Genomic DNA, 22461 nt, shown 5'->3' with positions numbered 1-22461 from the left:
TGGGCAAAAGCAGCAAGGCGGGCTTCCTCAACAGAGAACCCCGTGCCCTGGGAGGACACGCTGGGCTGGCAGAAGCCCCCGCTCCCCTCTGCCGCCCTGGAGAGGGACCAAATGTGTAAGGCACGGTGACAGTGTGAAACAGGCACAGGCTTGGGGGAGGGGGCCAACACACCTGGCTTTGTGCTCAACTAACAATGCAACCTAAACTTCTGAACCACGGTCCCAGTATGAGTGAAACGGGGTTAAAAATGCTCACCTTCACGGCTGTGTCAGGACCCGAGATTAAAAGTAAACGGTCTGGCAGTGCCTGGCACAAAGTAGGAATTTAATATGTGGTAGCTGCATGATGATGGTGCCCATGTACTACAGGTCAAGCCCTCCTTTATTACAGAGTGAAAATATTCCTGGAAAAAGGCAAACAGCAAGGGCTCTCCACCAGGAGCCACACAGCGATGGGCAAGAAGTACAGACTGGCCCAAATCCACGCAATCCCTTACCCCACCTGGGACACCCTGCAAGTTCACTGTCAGCAATGCATCTGATCAGTTTCCACCAGGCCTGAAGTTCAGGCTCGCTCCAGGGATCCCAGAGACAGCCTGGAGGGGCCCCCAGGCCCCACTGCATAATTTATGCTGCATTGACACATCTAGAGGAAGGGATTCTGCCCCCACCCCACCACGCGCTCCGCCCAGCCCTGAGGAGGATGGCTTCCTCACCAGCCCAAGGGAAATGACAGCAAAGGGCCAGAGAAAGCCGCCCAGTGGAGGGGCAGAAAGCACAGCTGCTCCCCCTCTGCTAGCTCAGCGGGCTGCCAGTCACTTCCTCCCCTCAGGTAACAGCAGGGAGAGAAGGGACTGGAAATAGCTCTGTCTCTTCCCGTTCACAAGAGCGATAGGCTTGGAAAGAAGCACAGTGTAGCTCCCAGAGGTGTTCCAGAAGCCGTCTTCACTGAGGGCCTAGGATGATCCTGGGTCAACCCTGGCTATGAGGGTTCTCAGGGGAGGTAGCGCACCAGCCGTCAGGAACAGCTCCTTTTCGTGAACCATCCCCTGCCGCACATGATTAAGACCCCAGACTGAGGGATCTGGGAACCCTTCAAGCAGCCATTTTCTCGGGGCTCAGCACTTTCCAAAGCAGCTTTCGTAGCCACCCTCCCCTCTGCAAGGCAGGCCAGAAAGGAAGTGAGTAGCCCATTCTCTAGATGGGCTAATGGAGATCTAGTCGGGAAAAGCAACATGTGGAAGGTCACATGGCAGGAGAAGCCAACCAGCCAGGTGGAATCTCCTTGGGGCCCTGTCCCCCCAGGTGTATGATGTGGGGCGTGTGGGGACAGGGCAGGCTTCGGAGCCAGCAGGCCTGGGTCAGTGCAGGCCCCTCTCCACAGGCGGCTTCATAGCTGCGTGGTGTTTGACAATCCACTATAGCTCTCTGGACCTCGGTGTCCCCGCCAGTAGGATGTGGATGCCAGCAGCAACGACAGACTTCGGGGGGCTGCTTGAGAGTTTCCGTGTAAAAGTCAGCACGGAGAAAGCACTCAGAAATGTTAGCTGTTATTTTTATTATTACGTTTTCCCTAAAGAATCAGGCTTACAGGAATATCTGGCAGGGTGGTGGGGGTTAAATAAACAAAGAGGTGGTTTGAAGCATTGCATTTAAAACTACAACAAGTTCAGAGAGTCTGAAAGTAGAAGGCCACATTAGCGGGAATGTTTTGCGTAACAGTGACAATCCAAAGGCATCGTGGACTCCCAGCTAGCTGGGAGTAGGAGCCCCCAGACCCTACAAGGAGAGGGGTCTCCCCTCTCTCGCCACTGGGGTGCTTCATGGCAGTGTCAGGAAATGTGGATGGCCATTGCTCCACCGTGGCACACTGCGGCTGCCTCAGACCCGCCTGCCAGGGCCCCCAAAGCAGCCAATGCCTCACCCCTTGTGCTCCCCCTTGTCCTCCACCCTCCCTCCCCAAGACCTCCGGGGTGCAATCAACTTTTATGAGGCAACCTGACCCCGTGGAGGAAGAGCTGTAAACACAGAAGGCCTGGGCTCGGCCTGCCAACTAAAGAGTCCCCAACGAGAATAGATAAAGAGTTCTATTCCTTACGTAGCTCTGCTCCAGCCACAGCTGCAAGAACAGCCCTAGAGCCAGCTCTGGAACCCACCAGGAGGACCCCACAGTGATAATCAGCTCCCCTTCCCCTGCAATCCTTAGGAGAAAAGGAAAGTTCCGAGGTGTCTTCACAATAAACTCTGAGTCCCTCAGCTGGCATCGAGGCGCTCAGAAAAGCTCCCTGACCTTTCTCTTCCTCCTTTTCCCCATGTGTGGGTTTTGTCCATGTTTTCCTGCATGTTCCACCTCTAGCATCTTTCTTTTCCCTTTCTTGGAATGCTCTTCCCCTCTTTCTCTATCTAAATCCTACTCTTTCCCATCCCAATCCTAAATCCTCCTCCAGGCCCATCATGAAGGCTGCCTTCCCCAGCCAGTCTTCTCTGAAAACTCCAGTCCACGGAGAGCGCTCCCTCTTCTGACCTTAACAATCATCACAGCAAACATCTATGTTGTGCTTAATAAGTGTCAGGTACTGTGCTAAGCTCTTTCCATTTATACACTCCTCTAATCTTCACCACAACCCTATGAGCTAGATCCCATTTTCCCCACATTTTTTCTTTTTTACATATGAGGAAACTGAGGCACAGAGATATAAGTAACTTGCTTGGGTCCCAAGGTAGCAGGCAGCAGAGAAAGGATTCCAAACCAAGAATGCCAGAGCCCAGGCATTCTCCAACAACACAGCCTTCCAGAGGCACGTGTCAACCTCTCAGGAGGTGCTATCTGGAATGCTCAGCTATTTCCATGCCCTCTCTCAGTGGCCAGCTCTAATGTGGAAGAAAGGGACAAGCTCACAGACTTAGGTGTCAGAAACCAGAGTGGGAATCTCCATCTTGATGCTGAATTACTCTGAGCAAGAGTCACATAAACTCTCTGAGCCTCGATTTCCCCATCTGTGAAGTGGGGATAAAAACATCTACCCACCTAACACGGTCGTTACGAAGCTCAAACAAAATCCCCTCTAAGAGATATCTTCTTCACTGCCTGGCACACAGTAGGGACTCATATATTGGTTCTCTTCCCCTTCTCTCCTCACTGTGCATCTTAACATCCTCGCTGGACTCTGCTCAGCACATGCTGCTGATGGGGTGACTTGCCTGGAGGTTACTTGGGGGCACGAGAGGGGCCTCCCTCTGGCTCGCCCTCCCACCCTCGTGTCCTCATGTCCGGGGCCCTGACCTCTTCATTCACCTGCCTTCCCGTGCCTGATTCCACTACACGGAACAGCAGCTCAGCCTAGGCGAGAAGTCACACACAGCTCTGGGAATCCGCCTCTTGAATCGCTGATCACTCTGCTGGATGCTTCCATTATTTTTGGCAACTGCAATGGCAGAGAACACCTCTGGCCCTGGCTCAGAACGTATTTCCAAAGCCAGACTCTCCACCTCATTTCCCACACACACCCCTTGTCCTTCCTGTCCCCTGGATCCCTGTCCTAACCCATTATCCCCTTCCTGGATTCTCAGAACTCAAGAGGAATAAGTGTGACTACCGTATGCATAACGCTATTATTTGTTTTATTTTGTTTAATTAGGAGGCAAAAGAGAACAGAGTTGCCTGTTAGACTTTTTCTGGCCAAGAAATAGTCTGGTCAGTGACTCAGGCTGAGGAAATTAGAAGGCAATTTCCAGGGGACTGCTGTGCAAACCCAAAGTCAGAAGTCCTAACAACGCTCCTCTAATTCAGAGCCTCAACTGGCCATTAATGCAAGCTGGCCCCAAAATATCTGTTTGGAAAATGCAGCAGCTGACGCTTATATTTCTGGAGCTGGAACCGGTCTCCTATGACATCAAATAGGTTTATTTTTCCCTTCCCATCCCCTCCCCTCTGCCTTCCACCACACACAGTGATTCCAATCCTGATTTGCCCCTAGGAAACCCTCACTCAGCTCTAAAAAGGGCCATGATAAATGGCTGGTTGTGCGCCCCGTTCCAACGGCCTTGAAGGATGTGGTTGGTTGTTCCATGAGCGAGGAGACTCGTCAGACCTGTGAATCACCCCTAGATCACTTCCCTCCTTGGAGAAGAAGAAGGAGAAGAAGAAACTGTTCTCCTGCCATGTGTGTGACAGAGGGAGAGAGAAAGTAGGCGAGAGTGCTAACCCACGTGTGGCGCTGGCCTTGAGGCCAGGATTCTATTTGACCTTGCCCTTCCCTGGAGCACCTCTCTGCTCCTCTCCCCCAACCCATGTTCCTTCCCTTCTCCTTCCCAACTTAGCAGGAAGCCCTCACTAGATCAGCTCCAGGAAGCCCTCCAGGTCTGAACAGCTGCTCCTTGTTTATCTGTTTCTCTCGTATGTTGGGTGTTTTCCATGGGGCATGTAGCCCAATTTCCCATCAGACTACGAACAGCTGGGCCTTCCTTTTTTGCCTCGGTCTTTCCTTTTCTCTCGGCGTCACCTATCAGGTCCTAAATGTACTTCTGTGTTTTGGTGATCAGGAACACCAGATGCAAACAGTCCATGTTGAGTGCTCATGATGGGGGCCCAGTCCTAAGTAGAAGCTTTACCCGAAATTATCTCAGGTCAATTTCCCAAAAGCCCTGTGAGGTTACAGGTGAGGAAACTGAGGCCCAGAGTGGCTGGCCCATGGTTGCACAGCTAGGAATAGCCAGAGGCAGGATTCAAACCCTGATCTGCCCACCACCACTCATTCCATAATGGAACTGGCACTGAGAAGACCCTTTGCACGCTGCAGCTGCACAGCTTCCTCCCCTGGGGCTGGATCCACGACCGAAGGGCTCAGAGAAAAAAACGAAGGACACAGAAATGAATGGGTCTGGGGCCAATTCCTAAAAATGTAGCTCCCAGGACCAAGACCAAAATCTGTGATGATCTAAACACAAGGGAGAATGTATTATTTCCACAGGGTCAGTCCTTAATTTATCACCATAAGCATCACTGGGGACCAGATATCATCCTGGATTTGTTCTACTCCTCCTGCCTCCATTGCCTGCCACTTGCTCACCTCCATGGCACGAGGCGAATGTCCCACACAGTGAGGCAGTCCTCAGATACCACCCTGCATTGCTCACTGACAGTCATGCAGGCTGGTCTCCCCAACCAGACTCCAATTTAGGAGAAGAGCCCCATTTTAGGTTCATTCCTCTTTTGGAGGTAAACTGACCTGAGTTTACCTGGATCTGCCTTGTGCTAACTGAGAGACCCTGAGCAATCTCTAACTTCTTCAAAACTCAGTTAACCCATCTGTATAAAGGAATCCAAGAACCCACCCGATGGTAGGGTACATTCAGTGAGCTGTAGGATTCACATGAAATCATGCCTGTTAAGCATTTGGCATCATCAATGGTAAATGCTAACACTGGCTATTATCTGCACTCCCTAAAGAGTCCTGTAGAGGATCAGAGCGTTCATGACTGGTATTTGAAATAAACAATCAGGAAAGGAAATGACTGTGAAAGCACAATGCCTCCCAAATCCAAACAAACAATTACTTGTTTGTTTTAGATAAACTAGCTTCTCTCCAACACCATATGACTTGACACACAACGACACATACATATGAGTGCAAACAATTATGTGGACCTGAACTCGTCTCCTTATGGAAAACTTTCAAATGAACGTATCTGCAGTTTGCATCCAGCATCATCAGGACCATTTTAAACACAAGTGGTCTGAGGCCAAAGCCAGTTTACCTAAGTTCTTCCAGTGGCAGCTCATAAAAGCTAAGAGAGAAGCTCAACTCCGTGCCAGGGAGCCTGGTCTACACAGCAGCTGCCCACCTTCCTCTAACCCCACCCGAGGCAGGGGCTTGGCAGAGAGGAAGGAAGCCAAGGGCTGACAGCACCATCCAAACGATGGAGGCCACTTGCCTGCTTTTCATAAATGGACCAAAAGCACAAGCCCCTCGGTGTCTAGGCAGCTCCCCCTCATCATGGGGAAGAGCACACTCTTTGCTGGATGTCCTGAGAGAACCTTTGCAGTGTGTTCCCAGCGTTCTGGATCCAGCAGAGCCCCTCCCCCTTGGGCCCCAGGCCTCTCATCAGCGAGCTAAAGCTAAAGTGCACATCCCATAAACCTCTCTGCTTTGCAATATGCCAAACCACAGACTCAGAATTCACCATCAGTGGAGGAGAGGCTGGAAGGAGGCATGCTTCTCCAGTGCAGAGGGCTTCCAGAACATATGCGACTTGGCTGTAGTGTGTCCTGCCAGCTACCCGCGCCAGTGCCTTACCCGCCTGGTATGTAGTATCCCCTGTGCAAGGGCCAAGAGAGAAGGCGCGCCTAAGCTGCAGAGGCAAGCCTGCCCCAACCTGCTCCTCCTGCCCCTGCTGGCCCCACCAACACTTTCTCTTACTGGGCCCCCCACCTTCTGCTAGGCATTACTGCCCCAAATGTGTAGGAACCTCTTGCTACCACCAGATATTTGTCTTCCTAGTCAACCCCTACTGGACTTCGATGAACAAAACCCACACCACGGGCAAAAGGCCAGTTAGACCCGGGTGCTGTGACTAGCTGTGTTGCAAGTGACTTTACCCCAACTGGTTCTCAGTTTCCTCATATGTCAAATGGGGGTGCTGAGCCTGACAAGTCCCCGGGTCCCTGTCAGCTCCACCATTCCAGAACGTATAACATTTCCTTTAACTCCCTTCCTCAGCCTTAGTTATGGCTCTGCATGGCCCTATCTGTTCACTGACATCAGTCCCTGCCCCAAACATAATGTCACTGATTCTTACACGGGAAGTGGAGATGTCCCGGGAAACACTTTGTCTGTAAAAAGGGAGGAAATGATCATTTCAAGAGAACTGGACAGGACTTCTTTTGTGTTTTCACATAGAACAAGTTATTATCAATCTTAAAACCCAAAATCTTTCTTCCTTTTTGCCAGACCATTAATAGCTGCTTTTCAAAAGTGCTTTCTTAGTCAGAATCTCACGAATAACAAGCTACCATAATTTAACCAGGGCTTGTTATGTGCCAGGAACTGGCCTAAGTGCTTTGCATGGATGATCTCATTTAATTCTCCAGACAACCATGAAGTAGATATTATCCTCACTTTAAAAATGAGGAAACTGAGGCCCACGGAGATTAAACAACTTGCCCAAAGTCACATAGCTAGTTAGTGGCTGAACCAGGCTTTGAACAAGACACTCTAACCCAGAGCCCCAGCACTAACCACCTCTGAATACTGTCTGCTCTGTGTCCCTGGTCACTTTAGCAACACCCCTAGCTTGTTGCCAGGATGTCCTACATCTGTAATCTTGAACATGAACGGTCAGAGTTAAGATCTGATGTTTCACCTAAACTCCAGAGCCAGAAAAGCACCTGCCTGGGTGTCAGAGCAGAGAGTGCCATCTGTTGAAAGCAGTGCCAACCTGAACTGAAGACCAGAAAAGAGAACCCCTGAAACTCAGCCTGCAACATCTGAGAAAAGAGGTTAGGAAGGCTGACTTGAGAATAGGTGCTGGGATGGGCAAATGGACATCTGTCCCCAGAGCAAGGTGATGACATGGTGACCCAAGTCCTTCAAAAAGAGCTTTCTTGAAACGACAGGGGAAGATGCCTGCTGACCCAGATAATACAAAAGGAACGACTCTCCCAGAGGCAGCCACCTCCCTGTCTGGTCAGGAACCAGACGGCTTGGTTAGCTCCTCAGCCTGAGCCCAGGCCCATTTATTTCACTATAAAGAAACCAGCGTTCAGAGCTAAGGGTGATAAAGACAGAAAGCCTAGCCCCAGGCCGACATTAGCACGAACCCCAGTCCCCTTGCAATGGGGAAATGAAAGGCATTTCAGATATCATGTGCAGTCTAGGGCAGCAACCAACAGCCTGTTTTAATTGTTAAAATTAATGCTTTGAGCATTCTAAATGCTCCTTTAAGTACCTAATTTGCAAATAAGATGCAGTCCTTCTGCTCTGGATGCCCGGCTGTCTCTTCTACCTCAAGTACAGGAGCAAAGCCACTCAGACAGCCGTCCTCAGGCATCAAGGACACAGTGTTTACTTCCGAAGGTGCGAAGGATGGGAAGACAGGACAGGCAGAGATGAAAGGCAAACGTGTCACACAGACCCGGGAGCTCGGCTCAATCAACCTTAGCCCCTTCTCATTAAGTTTGGGGAAGGAAGGGGGAGGGGCAGCGAGCCGTTCCTCGGAGACCACAGCAAACATTTGCCTCCTCGTGTCTGGAGATGGAGCATCACTTAAGAGGAAATGAACCCGGTTAAGGGTCACGTCCAGAGGAGGGATAAAAGGAAAAGCCACAATTCTTCTCACACCGACGGATACAATGACTTTAAGAAGGAAATCAAAGCTCAGGGCTGAGGGTGGAGTGGGGCAGGGGGTGCGGCGGCCTCCCTGTGCCCCCAGATCCAGACCTACGCAGGCAGAGACCGGGGCTAAGGTGAGAGGAGAGCGCGAAGCTGCCTTCCCCTGGGCAAACCTGTGAAAGCTTCTGGGTCTGGGTGAGCGTGAGCGACCCGAGCCCCCAGGGAGGGCCAGGAAGATGCTCTTTCCCGACGGAGCTTCGCAGCGGGGGTTTGACGAACGCTCCCCCCACCATCCATCAAAGCTCAGGCGGACAGATGACTTCACCGTTGTAACAGACAAGGGCAGCCACTTGCCAACTCCAATGCCAAAAAAAGAAAACGGGACCGAGGGGTGGGGGTGGGGGGAGCAGGGGGAGGAGTGGAGAGGAAGGACAGAAAAGGCTTCCCTGGAGATCACAGCCCTGTGAAGAAACTCCACAGCCGAGGGCTGCCCTGCGGGCACTTAGCTTCAGGACTTAAGAGCGGGGAGGGGCGAGGGGCCACCCGTCGTGGGGGGGGGAGGGGGCCTCCCGGGGGGCCCTGGCCAGCCCCCTGCAGGGGTCGGTCGGGACAGTACTCACATAATGCTTGGAAGGGTTCCTCCGCTTCTCCACGTCCACCACGGTGGCATCTTGCACGCAGTAGGCGAGCATCTTCCCCCACAAAGCGAGTGGCGCCCCCCGGCGGCGTCACCTTCTCATCCCGGTAGGGCTCCGGCTCCTTCTCCTGCTTCCCGGGTCCCCAGGGTCACCGCCACCCTGGCCCAGCGCGCTGCTGCCCGGGCTCCCGGCACCCACAGGTACGGCCCCGGGGTGGGGACGGTCCCGGGGGGCAAGCGAGCTCGGTGCGCCTGGGGCGGCTCCCCGTGGGCCTGCCGCGCACCCCTTCCTCCTGCGGCGCCGCCGCCGCTGCCGCCGCTGCCGCTCTCCGGCTCGTCCGCCCGCTCTCTCCGCCGCCCGGTGGGTCCGGCGGGAACTGGCGGAGCAGAGGAGGGGCGGGGGTGTGTCCCGCCGGCGAGGGGACGGGGCGGGGGCCCCGGAGCCTGCTGTCAGCGCGCTGGGGAGGGGCCAGCGGCGCCCCTTCGCCGCGCTCTGGCTCCGGGGGGCTCGGCGCTGGCGGAGGCTATGGGCGCAGGAGGCGGAGGCAGAGCCGGGCAGGCAGGGAAGGGAAGGGAGGGGAGGGGAGGGGAGAGAGGGGAAGCGCGCGGGGAGGGGCTCCAGGCCCGGGGGAGGGGCTCGGGGCGGCGAGGAGGGGGCTGCAGCCCGGCCCGAGAGGCCAGGGCGGGCCGACGCGCCCCCACCGAGCCGAGAGCGCAGCCAGCGGCCTGGCGCGACACTGGGCTACTTCGCCGGGCACAGAAACTCAGGGTGGCTTCGGAGGGAGGAGGGGCGGGGGGAAGTGTACCCACCCTGGCCTTCGGTCTTGGAGCGGATCTGTGCCTTTTTGTCCCCATCTTTGCGTCCCCCTCCCACTCCTTTCCCCCAGATCTCTTTAATGAAAAGTAGTTTATTACCCTGCTCTTGCTGCCCAGGCCCCCTGAGGAGGAGACGGGAATGGAGAAGGGGCCAGCATTAAACCCTTCAAGTCGGAGCCTCTTTTGATAAACCACCTGCCCCCCTGAGGGTCACAGAGGGTGAGTTCTCCCCGGAAATGTGATCGATCCGCTGCCTGAGTCATTCATCGATCTGGGCCTGTGTAACTAACCCGTGACATCATTTACCAGCCAGGTTACAAGACTGCATAACGCGACTGCCTTAAGCCCAGGGCTCCCCTGGGACCCTCCCCTGGTGGCGAGGAGGGAAGGGAGCACACAATGGTGGGAAAATCCACTGGGTTGGGGGCCAGCTCGTCATTGGCCCCAGGCTCTGGCTTTCTCACCGCCTCTCCCTCTGGTCTGGAAAACCAACTTTCCAAGCCACTTGTCAGTCTCTGGACTTGGAGTACAATTACTATTTAATTCAATTTACACCCCTATCCCCCACCCCCCCCCCCACCCCCTGTATTTCAACATTTTTTCCATTCTAGTTTCAAATATTTAAAGAGGTAGTGTTTTCACAACTAATCCTATTGTTTCACAGTCACAATAAAGCTTTGTGACTGTGGACTAATGTGAAACATCGAAAATGGGGGCGAAGAGCTTTATGACTTTATTGTGTTCACATTTTCTTCTCTGCACTGTCAGAACCCCTGTACCCATCTAAGACTTGATTCACACATTTGCTTGGTGCACAGTATCCCACTATTCCTCCAGTCTTCTTGGGAAAGGATGCTAGAATGCCAAAATGTGCCACTAAGTATCTGACCTGGAGCAAATCACTCAATGCCTCAGGCTTTAGGGTCACCTTAAGGTCCTCATTTGTAGAATGTGGGTGCTCAGCTAGAAAGTCCTTTAAGCTTCCCTTCTATATACACTCCAAACTCTTAGCAGTAGTTATTTCTATGGAGACATTTTTGAGTTCTTTGTTCTTCCTAATGAACATGTATGGATTTTGATATTTAAAAATAAATATTTTAAAAAATCTCTTCTTTAAAATTCCAGAATTTTAGGATTATTGAGCACCTATTCTGTGCTCATTCACAAGGCACTAAGAGACAGAAGAGAGTGAGACAGTTAATGTTTATGGAACTGAAAACTGAATCCAATAGACAGATGCTTGTCCCTTCCCTCAAAAGACCAGACAGTCCAGCTGAGAAAGGGGGAGACCATTAAGACTGTATCTAATAAAATGTGCATTAGCACTCCAGAAAATGGAGGCCTGGAATAATCAAGGAGAGCTTCAGGGAGGGGCTGTCTCTGTGCAGGGCCCTGGAGGATGGGCAGAGTTTGGAGCACCTTGGAATATTCTGCGTCCTCGGAACTCCTCCAAGCCAGCAGCACTTGCCCTGAGCTGCTTTGACATGTGTGTATCTGTCCATCCCACACCCCATTTCCTCTGAAAGCACCTGGTGCCCAAGGACTGGCTGTAAGTTATCTTGTACTTTTTCACACTCCTCGTCCAGCCAAGCACGGCACCTTAAACACAGTAGGAGCCACGCTACACGAATCCACTGAATGAATGATCGGGGGAGAAGAAAAGGCAGAGCGAGGAGAACATGAGCAACCTGCAGCCTGAACCAGCTGGGGACAGGCAGAGGACCAAGAGGACAGTGTCCACTGGGGGAAGGGTCAGGGAAGAGGACGAGGCACAGGAGAAGGACATAGGAGAAGGATAAGTGTTGGTGGTCCAGGTTGTGAGGGACCTTGACACAAGGCACAGGGCTTCTCTCTCAGAGAAGATGATAGAAAACCACTGTGGATGCTGGAGCAGGTGTCCTGGGAGAAGGTGACCTGGCAGTGGCGCTCAGTGACGGGAAAAGGAGGAAATAAGACACCATGCCCTAAGCAAGGCCTGTTCCCTGTGGGGGTGGGAGGGAGAGTGGGGACAGGTCCTCAGCACTGAGGTCCCCTCCAGGGAAGGCTGGACTGTGGGAACCTGGGAGGGCCTCTGATGATGAATCAAGACAGCCTGTGGGTTCACAGTAGAGGGTTCATAATGGCACCTGGCCACTCTTCCTCTGTGGACTGCAAGGTGTTCTGGAAGTGCGGATTAAGCCTGAGAAGCCCCTGGTGAGCGGAGCTGGTGTTCAGCTGTTGGAGGAACAGAAGAGGAGGGGGGCTGGCTTGGCTTGCATCCCCTTGTAAGTCAGAGCAGTTGGCTCCCCTAAGAGGTACTACTGGTTTCCCACCCACCTTCCTTCTTCTGGACCGGGATCCACACTAAACATGACCCTAAGCAAAGAGATCTGGAAGAGAGAGGAAGGCTTCCATGCTCCCTTGCTGTCCTAGTGACTCAGTGCTCACCTACAAGGTGACGGCCTTCTTCCGGCCAAAGAAACCCCAGACAACCTGACATCTCTTAAGTTCGTGGTCTCGAAGCACAACTTGGGTACTCCCCGCTTCCCCTGTGCTCTGGAATTACTCCACCTGGAGGAAACAGCTGAGCGCCAGACCCACTCCAACCCCATGGTGCTGAGATCTCAGGATTAGTTGGGTGGAAGTTATTTATACCTGTGGGAGAAAAGCTCTTTTTCCTCCTGAGGCCATGTGTCCAAGAGGCTGTAAATATAAAATGACACAGGCTCTCCTTTCTTTCTGGGGTACATTTCACCGTCGTGTAGGTGTCCTTCCCAACAGGGCTTCAGCGTTCCTTTCTGTTCAATACACTCTTCCTGCGGGTCTCACACGTGCCTGCACTCCCCAGAAATGACTGAGACCACCTGAAGGCTCCCTGGAGACAGGACTGTCTCATCCATTCAACAGCCCAGCATGCTTGGCACATAATGGGTACCCTGAGTGGTCTGTGTTGAAAACATCTGCTGAAGGAGCCAGTAGTGCTGGAGAGGTGTAGGTAAACTCTGTTTTGCCACCTCCATCAATGAGCTGGGGATGACTCCAATCCAAGGACATTGTGTGAGTTCAAATGAGAAAATATAATCCTAAAAAGACCCCCAGAAGTTTAGGATGAATAAGGGAAAGAGGACCCAAAATAAAGATGCAAACTGACTGATACCTGAAAATCTGATTTTTCCAAAACAGATAATTGTAGAATGCTTAGAACCAAAGAATTTCCCTACTGGAAGGGACCAGAGATGTTATTTATTCCTCTAGTTTTACAGAGCAGCAAACTAAGCTGAAAGAAACTAAGAAAATTGCCTGTTGCCACACAGCTAGGCTGTCCCAGACCAGCCGTCTTCTCCTCCACCAAGTGTATGAGCCTCTTCATAGGCAGGAGGAGTTCATCTAAAGGGCACACTTAGCGCATTTACAAACACCTTGCCCTCCCTCGAACCCTAGAGACCCTCATTCCAATTCTCATTCACACAAGAATCACACCCTGCAATGGAGGCAGGACACTCCTCCATGGCAGGGACCTGGGTGTCTCCACGATCCTCTGTGCACATGCAAATCAGCTCCCCAAACGCACCCTCTTTCCCATGTGGTCTTCGTGACCACCCCAAAGAAGGCAACATACAAGAAAGCACTGAAAACAGTCAAATGCTAAACAAAGGCACAGTATAATTCTCACTTCCTCCTCAGGAAGTTCATGGCAATTGGTGCTTGTTCATTTGGTTACTAATCATACATTGACCTAGGACAGCTCAGCCACTACTGTATTGAACTTTTATTTACGTCTTTTATTGTTTTTTTAACTTTGCTGTGCTTAGGTTGTGCATTATAAACCAGTAAGAAGCCTGTGAGGGTCTTGAGGACCATGAACTTAGACTCTGGCACCACCCTTGTCCTACTCAGCGCCTCGGCCACCTGACACACACACCCAACACAGCACCGGGCTTATACGTGCTAGGCACTCAGTAAATGGCTTGTCTTTTAAAATTACTGGGATCTCAACAGATTTGTAGGTGCTGCTGCTGAAAGTGATGCCTAAGAAGAGTTAACAGAGGCAGGACTTACCCACCCTGGGTTCTAGTCCCACTCAACCACAACCCAGCCTTGTGACCTTGAAGTCACTTCCCATCTCTGGGTCTCTGGTGATCCTTCTGGTCCCTTCTGAACTCTAGGATGGTGGATAACTATTATGTAAAGTGAGGTCTAACTGGACTATTACCCAGAAATGTGCAAATTGGAGGGAAATTTGGGGCCCTCTCCTGGCCAAAGTGGTTTTAGCACCTTCACCTCCAGCAGCTGGCCTTGCAGTGTCCCTTTCAGTCCCTAGCTGTCCTCTGGTAGGGACAAGCAGGAGGGCCTGGCACAAATAACCTGCCAATTCATAGACTATAAGCAGTCCAGGGCCCTTGTGCTTTTTTCTTTCTTCTCTCTCTTCTCCTCCGTCTCTTTCTTTCTCTCTTTCAGGTCAGCCTTAATTGAGTTATGTTTGGGGAGTGTCTTGAGGATGGTTCCTCCTCAATTTGGAGTAGACAGTGAGGCCAACTTCCATTTTCTCTAGGGGAAAGTAAACTGCTGGCCAGACTTCTCCTCTCTTTGGTTGCTGGGAATGAGACGAGAATGAGGCACCAGCTCTGCCCTGTCTGCTCAGCCCCACTGCTTACTAATTGCAGCCATAATAACACACCCTTCCTGCTGGCCAAACCACCAGGTGGTGGAAGTTGCCTCTCTCTGACTCCCCACACAAGAAGTTCATCAGCAAAATCTCAACAGGCTTCTTTACATGATGCCATTGAGAGTCTCAGCCTCCCGTCTTAGCCTTGACTCTGGGGAGGGTCCAAATGGAGCAGAATTTTTTGATCGAACCACTTCAAGGTCCAGCCTTAGCAAATGACTGTGCCCCTACAGTACCGGAGGGAAATCTGGTAACTTGCTTGGCCAAAGAGGCCAAGGACACAATTAGAGTCACAGAGGAAAATTATTCCATCACTCCAGCCTGCGTCCCTAACACTGGCCAGACATCTGGTCCCCAAACTAGCACATTGTGTTTTAAGACCTTTAGGCATGAGAGTGTGGATGGTTTCATACATCTGTCTCAACTACTGATCATGCGGCAAGTGTATTCCTGCCTGGTAGGGGGTTACCAGCATCATCTTGGTATAAAAGATTAGTCTGCATAGTTCCATTTAACCATAAGCCACCACAGATTTTCTTTTTCAAAATCCCCTGGATTTTCCAGAAGCCAGCAAACCCTTAGTTGGCCACTGGCTGACAAAAAGAACAGAAAAAAAAAATTCCCTTGGGGAATTCAAAGGCAGTCTCTTTAAATAGCCTGAAACCACAAATAACCAAAAATATGAGTCTGATTTTGGTTTGATACCCCCCCCACTTTTTTTTTTCCAATTCTCTATTCAGAAATGTCATAGAAATTACTGTTTTTCATCCTGTTTGAATCCATATGTCTGTTTCAGGTGAAAGAGTCAAGACTCTCAAAGTCAAGTATAGCTCCAGCTCACATCCTGCCCTTTCTGTCTCAAGCAGAAGATATCCCTGTAGTTGGTTCATTTCTTGCCCAAGAGGCTCAAGCAGGCAGAGGAAGCCTCAGTAGGCTGGGTGTTCCCACCTTGGTGAATCTGCCCAGGATTTGGACTGTCATCCACAAGGTGCTGCCCCAGGCAGATTATTGTGATCACTTTGATTAATCTTACCACCTAATATATGAATAGCGCATGTCTTAGTTAAGACTGTTTGGTTTACAGGCACTAGAAATTCAGCTGAGGCAGCTAAAAAAGGAGAGAGAGCTTTATTTCCAATATACAGCGGTGTCTCATTTTCCACAGACATCTGGGCTTCTCGGAGGAGAACCAGGAAGCAGCAAATCTTGGAGAACAAGATACTTTTCTCCATCTCTTATCTCTGCTTAGCACTGTGTGTCTGTTTTACCCTTCTCTATCTGCAGACTGTTTTTCTCTGTTTCTTCGCCCACACAGCAGGAGTCCGCCACCGCCCAAGCGTCTACCAGTCCCATTTGTCCAGACAAATCGTGGACTCACTGGCCGCCACTGGAGTCCAGATCCCAGTTCCCAGGAAAAATAATCTGATTGGCTCAGCTCTGGTCATGTGTCTACCCTGACCCAATCAATTATCGGGGGGTGGAGTCATGTAGTACATACATGATTATCATGAACTAACCCACTGGGTCAGGAAATTAATTCTAAGAAAGAGGGCTGGTGTGAGTGGCTCACACACCCCAAAATACACCTCAATTATTGTTTACTTTTTCAAAGACTGACTTTGTTTATTCACTCAATGAATATTTGTTAAATTAGCAACATGTGTCACCCACTCTTCTAGGAACTGGGGCTACACTTGGGGGAAACCAGACAAGGTCCTTGTCCTTAGGGAGTTTATCACCTTTGGGGAAGATACCCATTGTTTTAAATATCATACAAATAAATGTAAAACTATAATTGTGACAAATGTTGTCAAGGTGGGGCAAACATATGCTAAAGTATGAATGGTGGCGATCTCTGGGGGAGAATGTAAAGTTTTAAATTTTGAAAATTAAATTTACCTAAAATTAAAAAAATTTTAATTAATTAAAATTGAACATGTCCTTCTGTAATAATAAGAATTGTGTTTTATTAAAATTTGCATTTTGAAAGGATCACCATACATGGAAAACAGTATGGAGAGTCCTCGAAAAATTAAGAATAGAACTACCATATGATCCAGCCAATCCACTGCTGGGTGTTTATCCAAAGAACAAAAAAACATGAATGCATAAAGATACACGCGCCCCTATATTCACTGCAGCATTATTCACAACAGCCAAGACTTGGAAGCAACCTAAATGCCCATCAAGGGATGAATGGATAAAGAAGATATGGTATATACATACAGTTGAATACTACTCAGCCATAAAAAAGGATGAAATCTTGCCATTTGTGACAACATGGTTAGACCTTGAGGGTATTATGCTGAGTGAAATAAGTCAGAGGGAGAAAGTCAAACACCGTATGATCTTACCCATATATAGAAGATAAAAACAACAACGACAACAAACAAACTCATAGACACAGAGATTAGATTGGTGGCTACCAGGGAAGGGGGGAGGGAGGAGGGTGAAAGAGGTGACAGGGCACATGTGTGTGCTGATGGACGGTAATTAGTCTTTGGGTGGTGAACATGATATAATCTACACAGAAATTGAAATATAATGATGTACACCTGAAATTTATATAATGTTATAAACCAATGTTACCTCAATTAAAAAAATATATATATATAAACAGTAATTTAAAAAAAAAAGAAAGAAAGGATCACTATGGTCCCCAGGTGAAGGGGCCTGGTAGGTGAGGCAGACGGTCAGAAGTTCTGCCATGAAAGACAAGAGATGACGACAGGTTGGACTAGGATGATGGTCCTGGGGTGGAGCAAAGGGAACTTTAGAAGGCAGAGTGGCCTGTTTGTCAGGGATGAGGGAAGCGGAGGTGCTGTGGACAATTGCAGGTTCTTGGCCTGCATAAGTGGGGGGATGGTGGTGCTAGTCAGTTTTCTAAATTTTTTCAGTCCGTGATATACGGGACTGATGTGGTCAATATCCAAAGTTCCCTTTGGCTACAATAATGATCATGATAACAACAATTAAAGTAACAAAAACAATAGCAATATCAGCAATTGTTTATTAAGCTCCTATTGTGTTGTGCCAGGAATTATGCTGAGTAAGCACTATGCTCATGTATTTATTCCACAAATGGGAATTCAGTCACAAACAAGAATGTCCTCCCTTGTGGCACTCCAGGCTAGGTGGAGGAAACAATGACTCAGGTAAGGGAAAACCAAGACCTTAGGGCCCCTCCAAATCTCTGTTTTAAAATATTTGTTTGGCATTTATTTAATGAGGGCTGGAAGAGATTAATTTTTTTTCTATTTTATTTTTTATTGAGGTTAAGATAGTTTACAACCTTGTGAAATTTCAGTTATACATTATTATTTGTCAGTCATATTGTAGGGGTACCACTTTACCCTCTGTGCCCACCCCCACCCCCCCTTTCCCCTGGTAACCAGTAACCTGTTCTCTTTGTCCATGAATTTAACTTCTACATAGGAGTGGAGTCAGTCAGAGGCTGTCTTTCTCTATCTGGCTTATTTTGCTTAACATAATACCCTCAAGGTCCATCCATGTTGTGGTGAATGGGACGATTTTATCCTTTGTTATGGCTGAGTAGTATTCCATTGTATGTATATATACCATACTGGAAGACAGAAATTTTTTAAGTGTGTACTTCTTTCTCTACATTCAAAGTAAGCATTTATTACCTGGACTGAAAGCAATATTTTCTGACTCATCTTTTATTTCATGGTTTTTCATACCTGGATAATGTCAGTCACCTGCTTGTTATGAGTAAAAGAAACATGGGAATATAGCTTCAAACTCTTAAAAGATATTTTGAGTGTTGTTTTTTGGTTTTTTTTACTTTCATGGAGGTCAGATGTTCCCTATTTTTCTGGAGTTCTTGTTTTTTCTTTAATTTTGTGGGTTGGGGGAAGAAGAAGTTTTCTGAATAGTTAACTTCTTGGAGAGCATAATAAAAGGTCTGAACTTACTTTAAACAAATAATTCTTTCCAAGGAACTATGACTAGGCTGTGCATTACTGCATATTGACCTTGCAGCTGGGGGTGACTACTGCTGACTCACAGGGCTGTCTGCTGGCAGGGGTCAGGGCCAGCCCAGCCCAGTCTACAAGTGCACAGCATCCCGCACAGGCATACACTGCAAGAACACTCTGCAGAGATGGGAGGTGCCAGTGAGCAGGGATTTTGAATCTCCACTTGAAGATGCTATTTACTGTGGTAGGAACTGGACCATTTGTGCCAGGAGATGCTTGGAAAATCCCACTCTTCCAGGCCAAAACGCTTAGCCATTTGTCTACCCTGCTTAACACATGAGGGGTTAACAAAGGCAATGGTTGCCTTTTCGTGCATTTTCTTATAATGGCACGAAAGAGGTTGTGCAGATGTTTAGAAACAAAACAGAAAAATCTCACCAACGGATAGGCAAGAAACCATGCAGATAATGTCTGATTACTAATTCATGATATTACTAAAACATAAGAATGCCAGTTCTATAAACACGGGGATACCTGTCCATTTTCTCACCATGACACACCCCCATGCTCAGAACAATGTCTGATGCATAACAAATTTTCACTAAATGTTTGTTAAATGAATGAGAGTAAATATTTTCGACTTATTGGGCCATAGGATCTCTGTTGCAACTACTCAACTCTGTATAGTATGCCTTTACTATGACCCAGCAATTTCATTCCTAGGTCAATAAATGGTGTTCCATTCATACAATGGAATACTATATACCACTGATAAAGGACAAATCAACGCTACATGCAACAGCCTGGATGAAGCTCGCAGACACAATGTTGACAATAAAAGAGATTCAAAGTGCATACTGTATGATTTCATTTATATAAAGTTCAAAACAGCCAAAATTAATTTATGCTGCTAGAGGTCACATTAGTGGCTGCCTCTGAGGATGAACTGGGTGAGGCACAAAGAATTGGGGGGTGCTGGAAATGGTCTCCATCTTGAGCTGGGTGGAGGTGCTCAGCTCTGCACTAGAGTCTGCACAGTGTATGTAGGTTATACTTTGCCGTGGATTGAATGTTTATGTCTCCCCAAAGCACGTTTGTTGAAACCTTAATCCCAATGTGATGGTATTGAAGACGGAGACGTTGGGAGGTAATTAGGTCATGAGGGTGGAGCCCTCACGATGGGATTAGTGCCATTATAAAGCATGAAAGAGGTTGTTTTCTCTCTCTCTCTTTTTCTCTCTGCCCCACCGTGTGAGCAAATGAGGAAGAGGGCCCTCACCAGAACCCATCCATGCTGGCACCCTGATCTGGGACCTGACAGCCTCCAGAACTGTGAGAAATAAATGTCCATTATTTAAGGCAAGCAGTCTATGATATTCTTGTTATAGTAATCAGAATTGACTAAGACATACCTCAATAAAAAAGAAAAAAATGAATGAAATAAGACTACACAAATTATCCCAGATAAATTTCCATCAGATTCTGGTGACTACAAACAACTAAGTTGCAGAAGGATATGAACAGTATACCATTTATGTAAATGTTAAAAATTTTAAAAAATACTATACATGACATACATATGTTTAGGGATATCTACATCTGTGGTTTAAGTATTAAAATGGACAGGAAGGGGGCTGGTCCCGTGGCCGAGTGGTTAATTTTGCGCGCTCTGCTGCAGGCGGCCCAGTGTTTCGTTGGTTCGAATCCTGGGTGCGGACATGGCACTGATCGTCAAACCACGCTGAGGCAGCGTCCCACATGCCACAAGCAGAAGGACCCACAACGAAGAATATACAACTATGTACCGGGGGGCTTTGGGGAGAAAAAGGAAAAAAATAAAATCTTTAAAAAAAAAAAATGGACAGGAAGGATACACACCGACTTTAGGATAGCAGTGACCTCTGGTGAGAGAGGGAAACCAGAAGATTCTGTAATTGTAGTAATACACGTCTTTTAAAAAGGAATTGAATGTGGTAAAATGCTGATATTTGTTAAAACTGGGTGGTGATAACTTATTTTTCATATTGTTCTCTGTACTGTAAAGTATACTTGAAACATTCATGATTTTTAAATAATTTATTAAATAAGGAAATCTAAAATTAATCAGCGGGAACAATGAATGTGCTCTGATAAGGATAGAAATCCAGAGTTGGAGGTTATGGATGTCAGTTTCAGTTTTACATTAGTGTCAGAATCTATTTCTATATTTTGTTATTGTTTCACAGCATCGAGTAATTCTTGATTCACAGGAACACAGTCCTTGCAAACAGTAAGTCTTTAAGCAACTTGTCTTATAGTTTTCTGACACTTCAATGAAACTAATCCAGAAGCTTTGAAAGAAGAGTCATAAGAATTTTCTGTTTTAAAGTTATACTACTAATAATACCTAACAACTGCTCGCATTCTTAAGTTGATTCCATTTCAAGGGGGTCAATGAAAGGTTCCTCTGCTAGTTTTTACTGTCACTGTTCAGCAAAAAATATTTTTCAGATATACTTTGTAAACCCATTAAGATGGTCAATGGTGCCATTTAAAAAATCTGATATCTTAGAGTCTTAATGTGTCAAATATGTTGCAAAATTTCAAATCAGAATTATTTTTTAATATAGAGCCGTGACTTGGCTTTGATTTCATTGCTAACACTTTATGTTAAGTTGTTATGACAAGAAAATCTCAGTGCTGCAATGCAGCTTCAGCCTGCTCAGGTTTGTAAAAGGACCAGCTGCAGCATTCAATTTAAATTTAATTCATTTAAATAAAAGAAGTATTTAGCTAATAACAGGTTTTCTTTAGCCAGATAGAGAGTAATTCCTTTTCTCACTTGAAATGGTCATAACAGCATCTTGCTCTGGCCTGAAAACTGAAAAGTAAAATTTGGATCTCATTGCCCTACAACGACCCCAAAATGCCTGGAACGTCTCCAATGTGAAGACTACCCCTCAGCATCATTGAGATGACATATACAACGCATTTTAAGATGCTGTCTTCTTGATAATGGCTAATGCTGGATGGGTGCATCATATAATGACGGCTTAACCCTGACTCAGGCACAGCTTCATAGAAGCCACTACTCTCTCACTTTCTCCGTCATTGTTTTCTCATCATTTGAATGTCACTACTACATTTTTGTCAATATTTCATGGCATAGTAAAAAAGAAAAAATCTTCCTCAGAATAGCTTTTCTAAATGCATAAATGGCAGAGGAGTGTGGCGGGGAAAGAATGTGGGTCTGGGTTTGGATTCTGTCTATCATTATTCTTTGTGCAATCTTTGCATGTTGTTTAACCTTTCTAAGCTTCAGTTTCTTGGCTATAAAATGGAGATAATAACGCTTACCTTATGGGGTCATTTTCAGGTGAACACGAGATAATTCACATGAAATGGTTAGCACAGTGTGGACAAATGGTAAATCCTCACTAAATATTAGCCCTTACGATTATTTATTGTTATTACTGTTATTTACTAAAATAAGCACCATTTGTCCTTTGGTCTTGCTGGTTTGTAAAGATCATACATAACTTTAATCTTCAAACATCAAGCAAGTTGGATTCATTCCTTTATTCAATAACTATTGAGAACTTACTCTGTGAATAAGATAAAGCAGAGTCCTGCCCTCAGGGAACGTGCATTTCCAGTGTGATCTGTGCATGTGCAAATTCCTCTCTGGCCGAGTGGTCAGACAGTGGTTCTTGATGCTCTTCCACAGCAGCCTACTCTTTCAATGTTCTTGGTGCCCGATTACTAATAGGTCTTACTAATAATAGCTTGAAGTTGCCTAAGCTTTTCCTTAATAGTATGTTCTCCTTCATGGGCACTGTGTTATTTATGTGTGGCATCTAGTGATTTCCATCACTAGACTTCTTTGCATATGTTTTTACAAAAACATTAAGCTGTTCATTTTCCATGGAATGAAACGGAAAGCCTTGTTTTCATGCTCCACTCTGTTTAGTCTCAAAATGGCACAGCAGCTTGGCAGGGTCTATAAAACTAATTTGCAAAATTTGCTACACAAAACATATTTAGGTCTTGGGTAATTTTTATTGCCATAAAAGGTGACTCCCCAAAACAACTAAATACCTTCACGCTGTCTTGACT

General features: G+C 47.7%; 1 protein-coding gene and 1 long non-coding RNA gene across 5 annotated transcripts in view; one reads left to right on the top strand and one right to left on the bottom strand.

Annotated features, from left to right (window-relative positions):
- The window catches only part of SH3PXD2A (SH3 and PX domains 2A), a 245920-nt gene extending 236574 nt beyond the window's left edge, over positions 1-9346 (bottom strand). For all 4 annotated transcript variants that reach the window (XM_005602262.4, XM_001497905.5, XM_005602263.4 and 1 more), the window contains exon 1: positions 8951-9346. In XM_005602262.4, the coding sequence (XP_005602319.1) occupies positions 8951-9022 (72 nt within the window). In that variant the 5' untranslated portion in view covers positions 9023-9346. The remainder of the gene's footprint in view (positions 1-8950) is intronic.
- LOC138915374 (uncharacterized) lies at positions 9035-12912 on the top strand. The gene is made up of 2 exons (XR_011421229.1): positions 9035-9168; positions 9901-12912. It is a non-coding gene; the product is annotated as an uncharacterized lncRNA (long non-coding RNA).
- The last annotated feature ends 9549 nt before the right edge of the window (positions 12913-22461 follow it).

The sequence above is a fragment of the Equus caballus genome, chromosome 1 (assembly GCF_041296265.1).
Source record: "Equus caballus isolate H_3958 breed thoroughbred chromosome 1, TB-T2T, whole genome shotgun sequence".
NCBI classification, from domain to species: Eukaryota; Metazoa; Chordata; class Mammalia; order Perissodactyla; family Equidae; genus Equus; species Equus caballus.
Note: the sequence above shows the minus strand (reverse complement) of the source record. Positions and strands in the feature narration are given on the sequence as shown.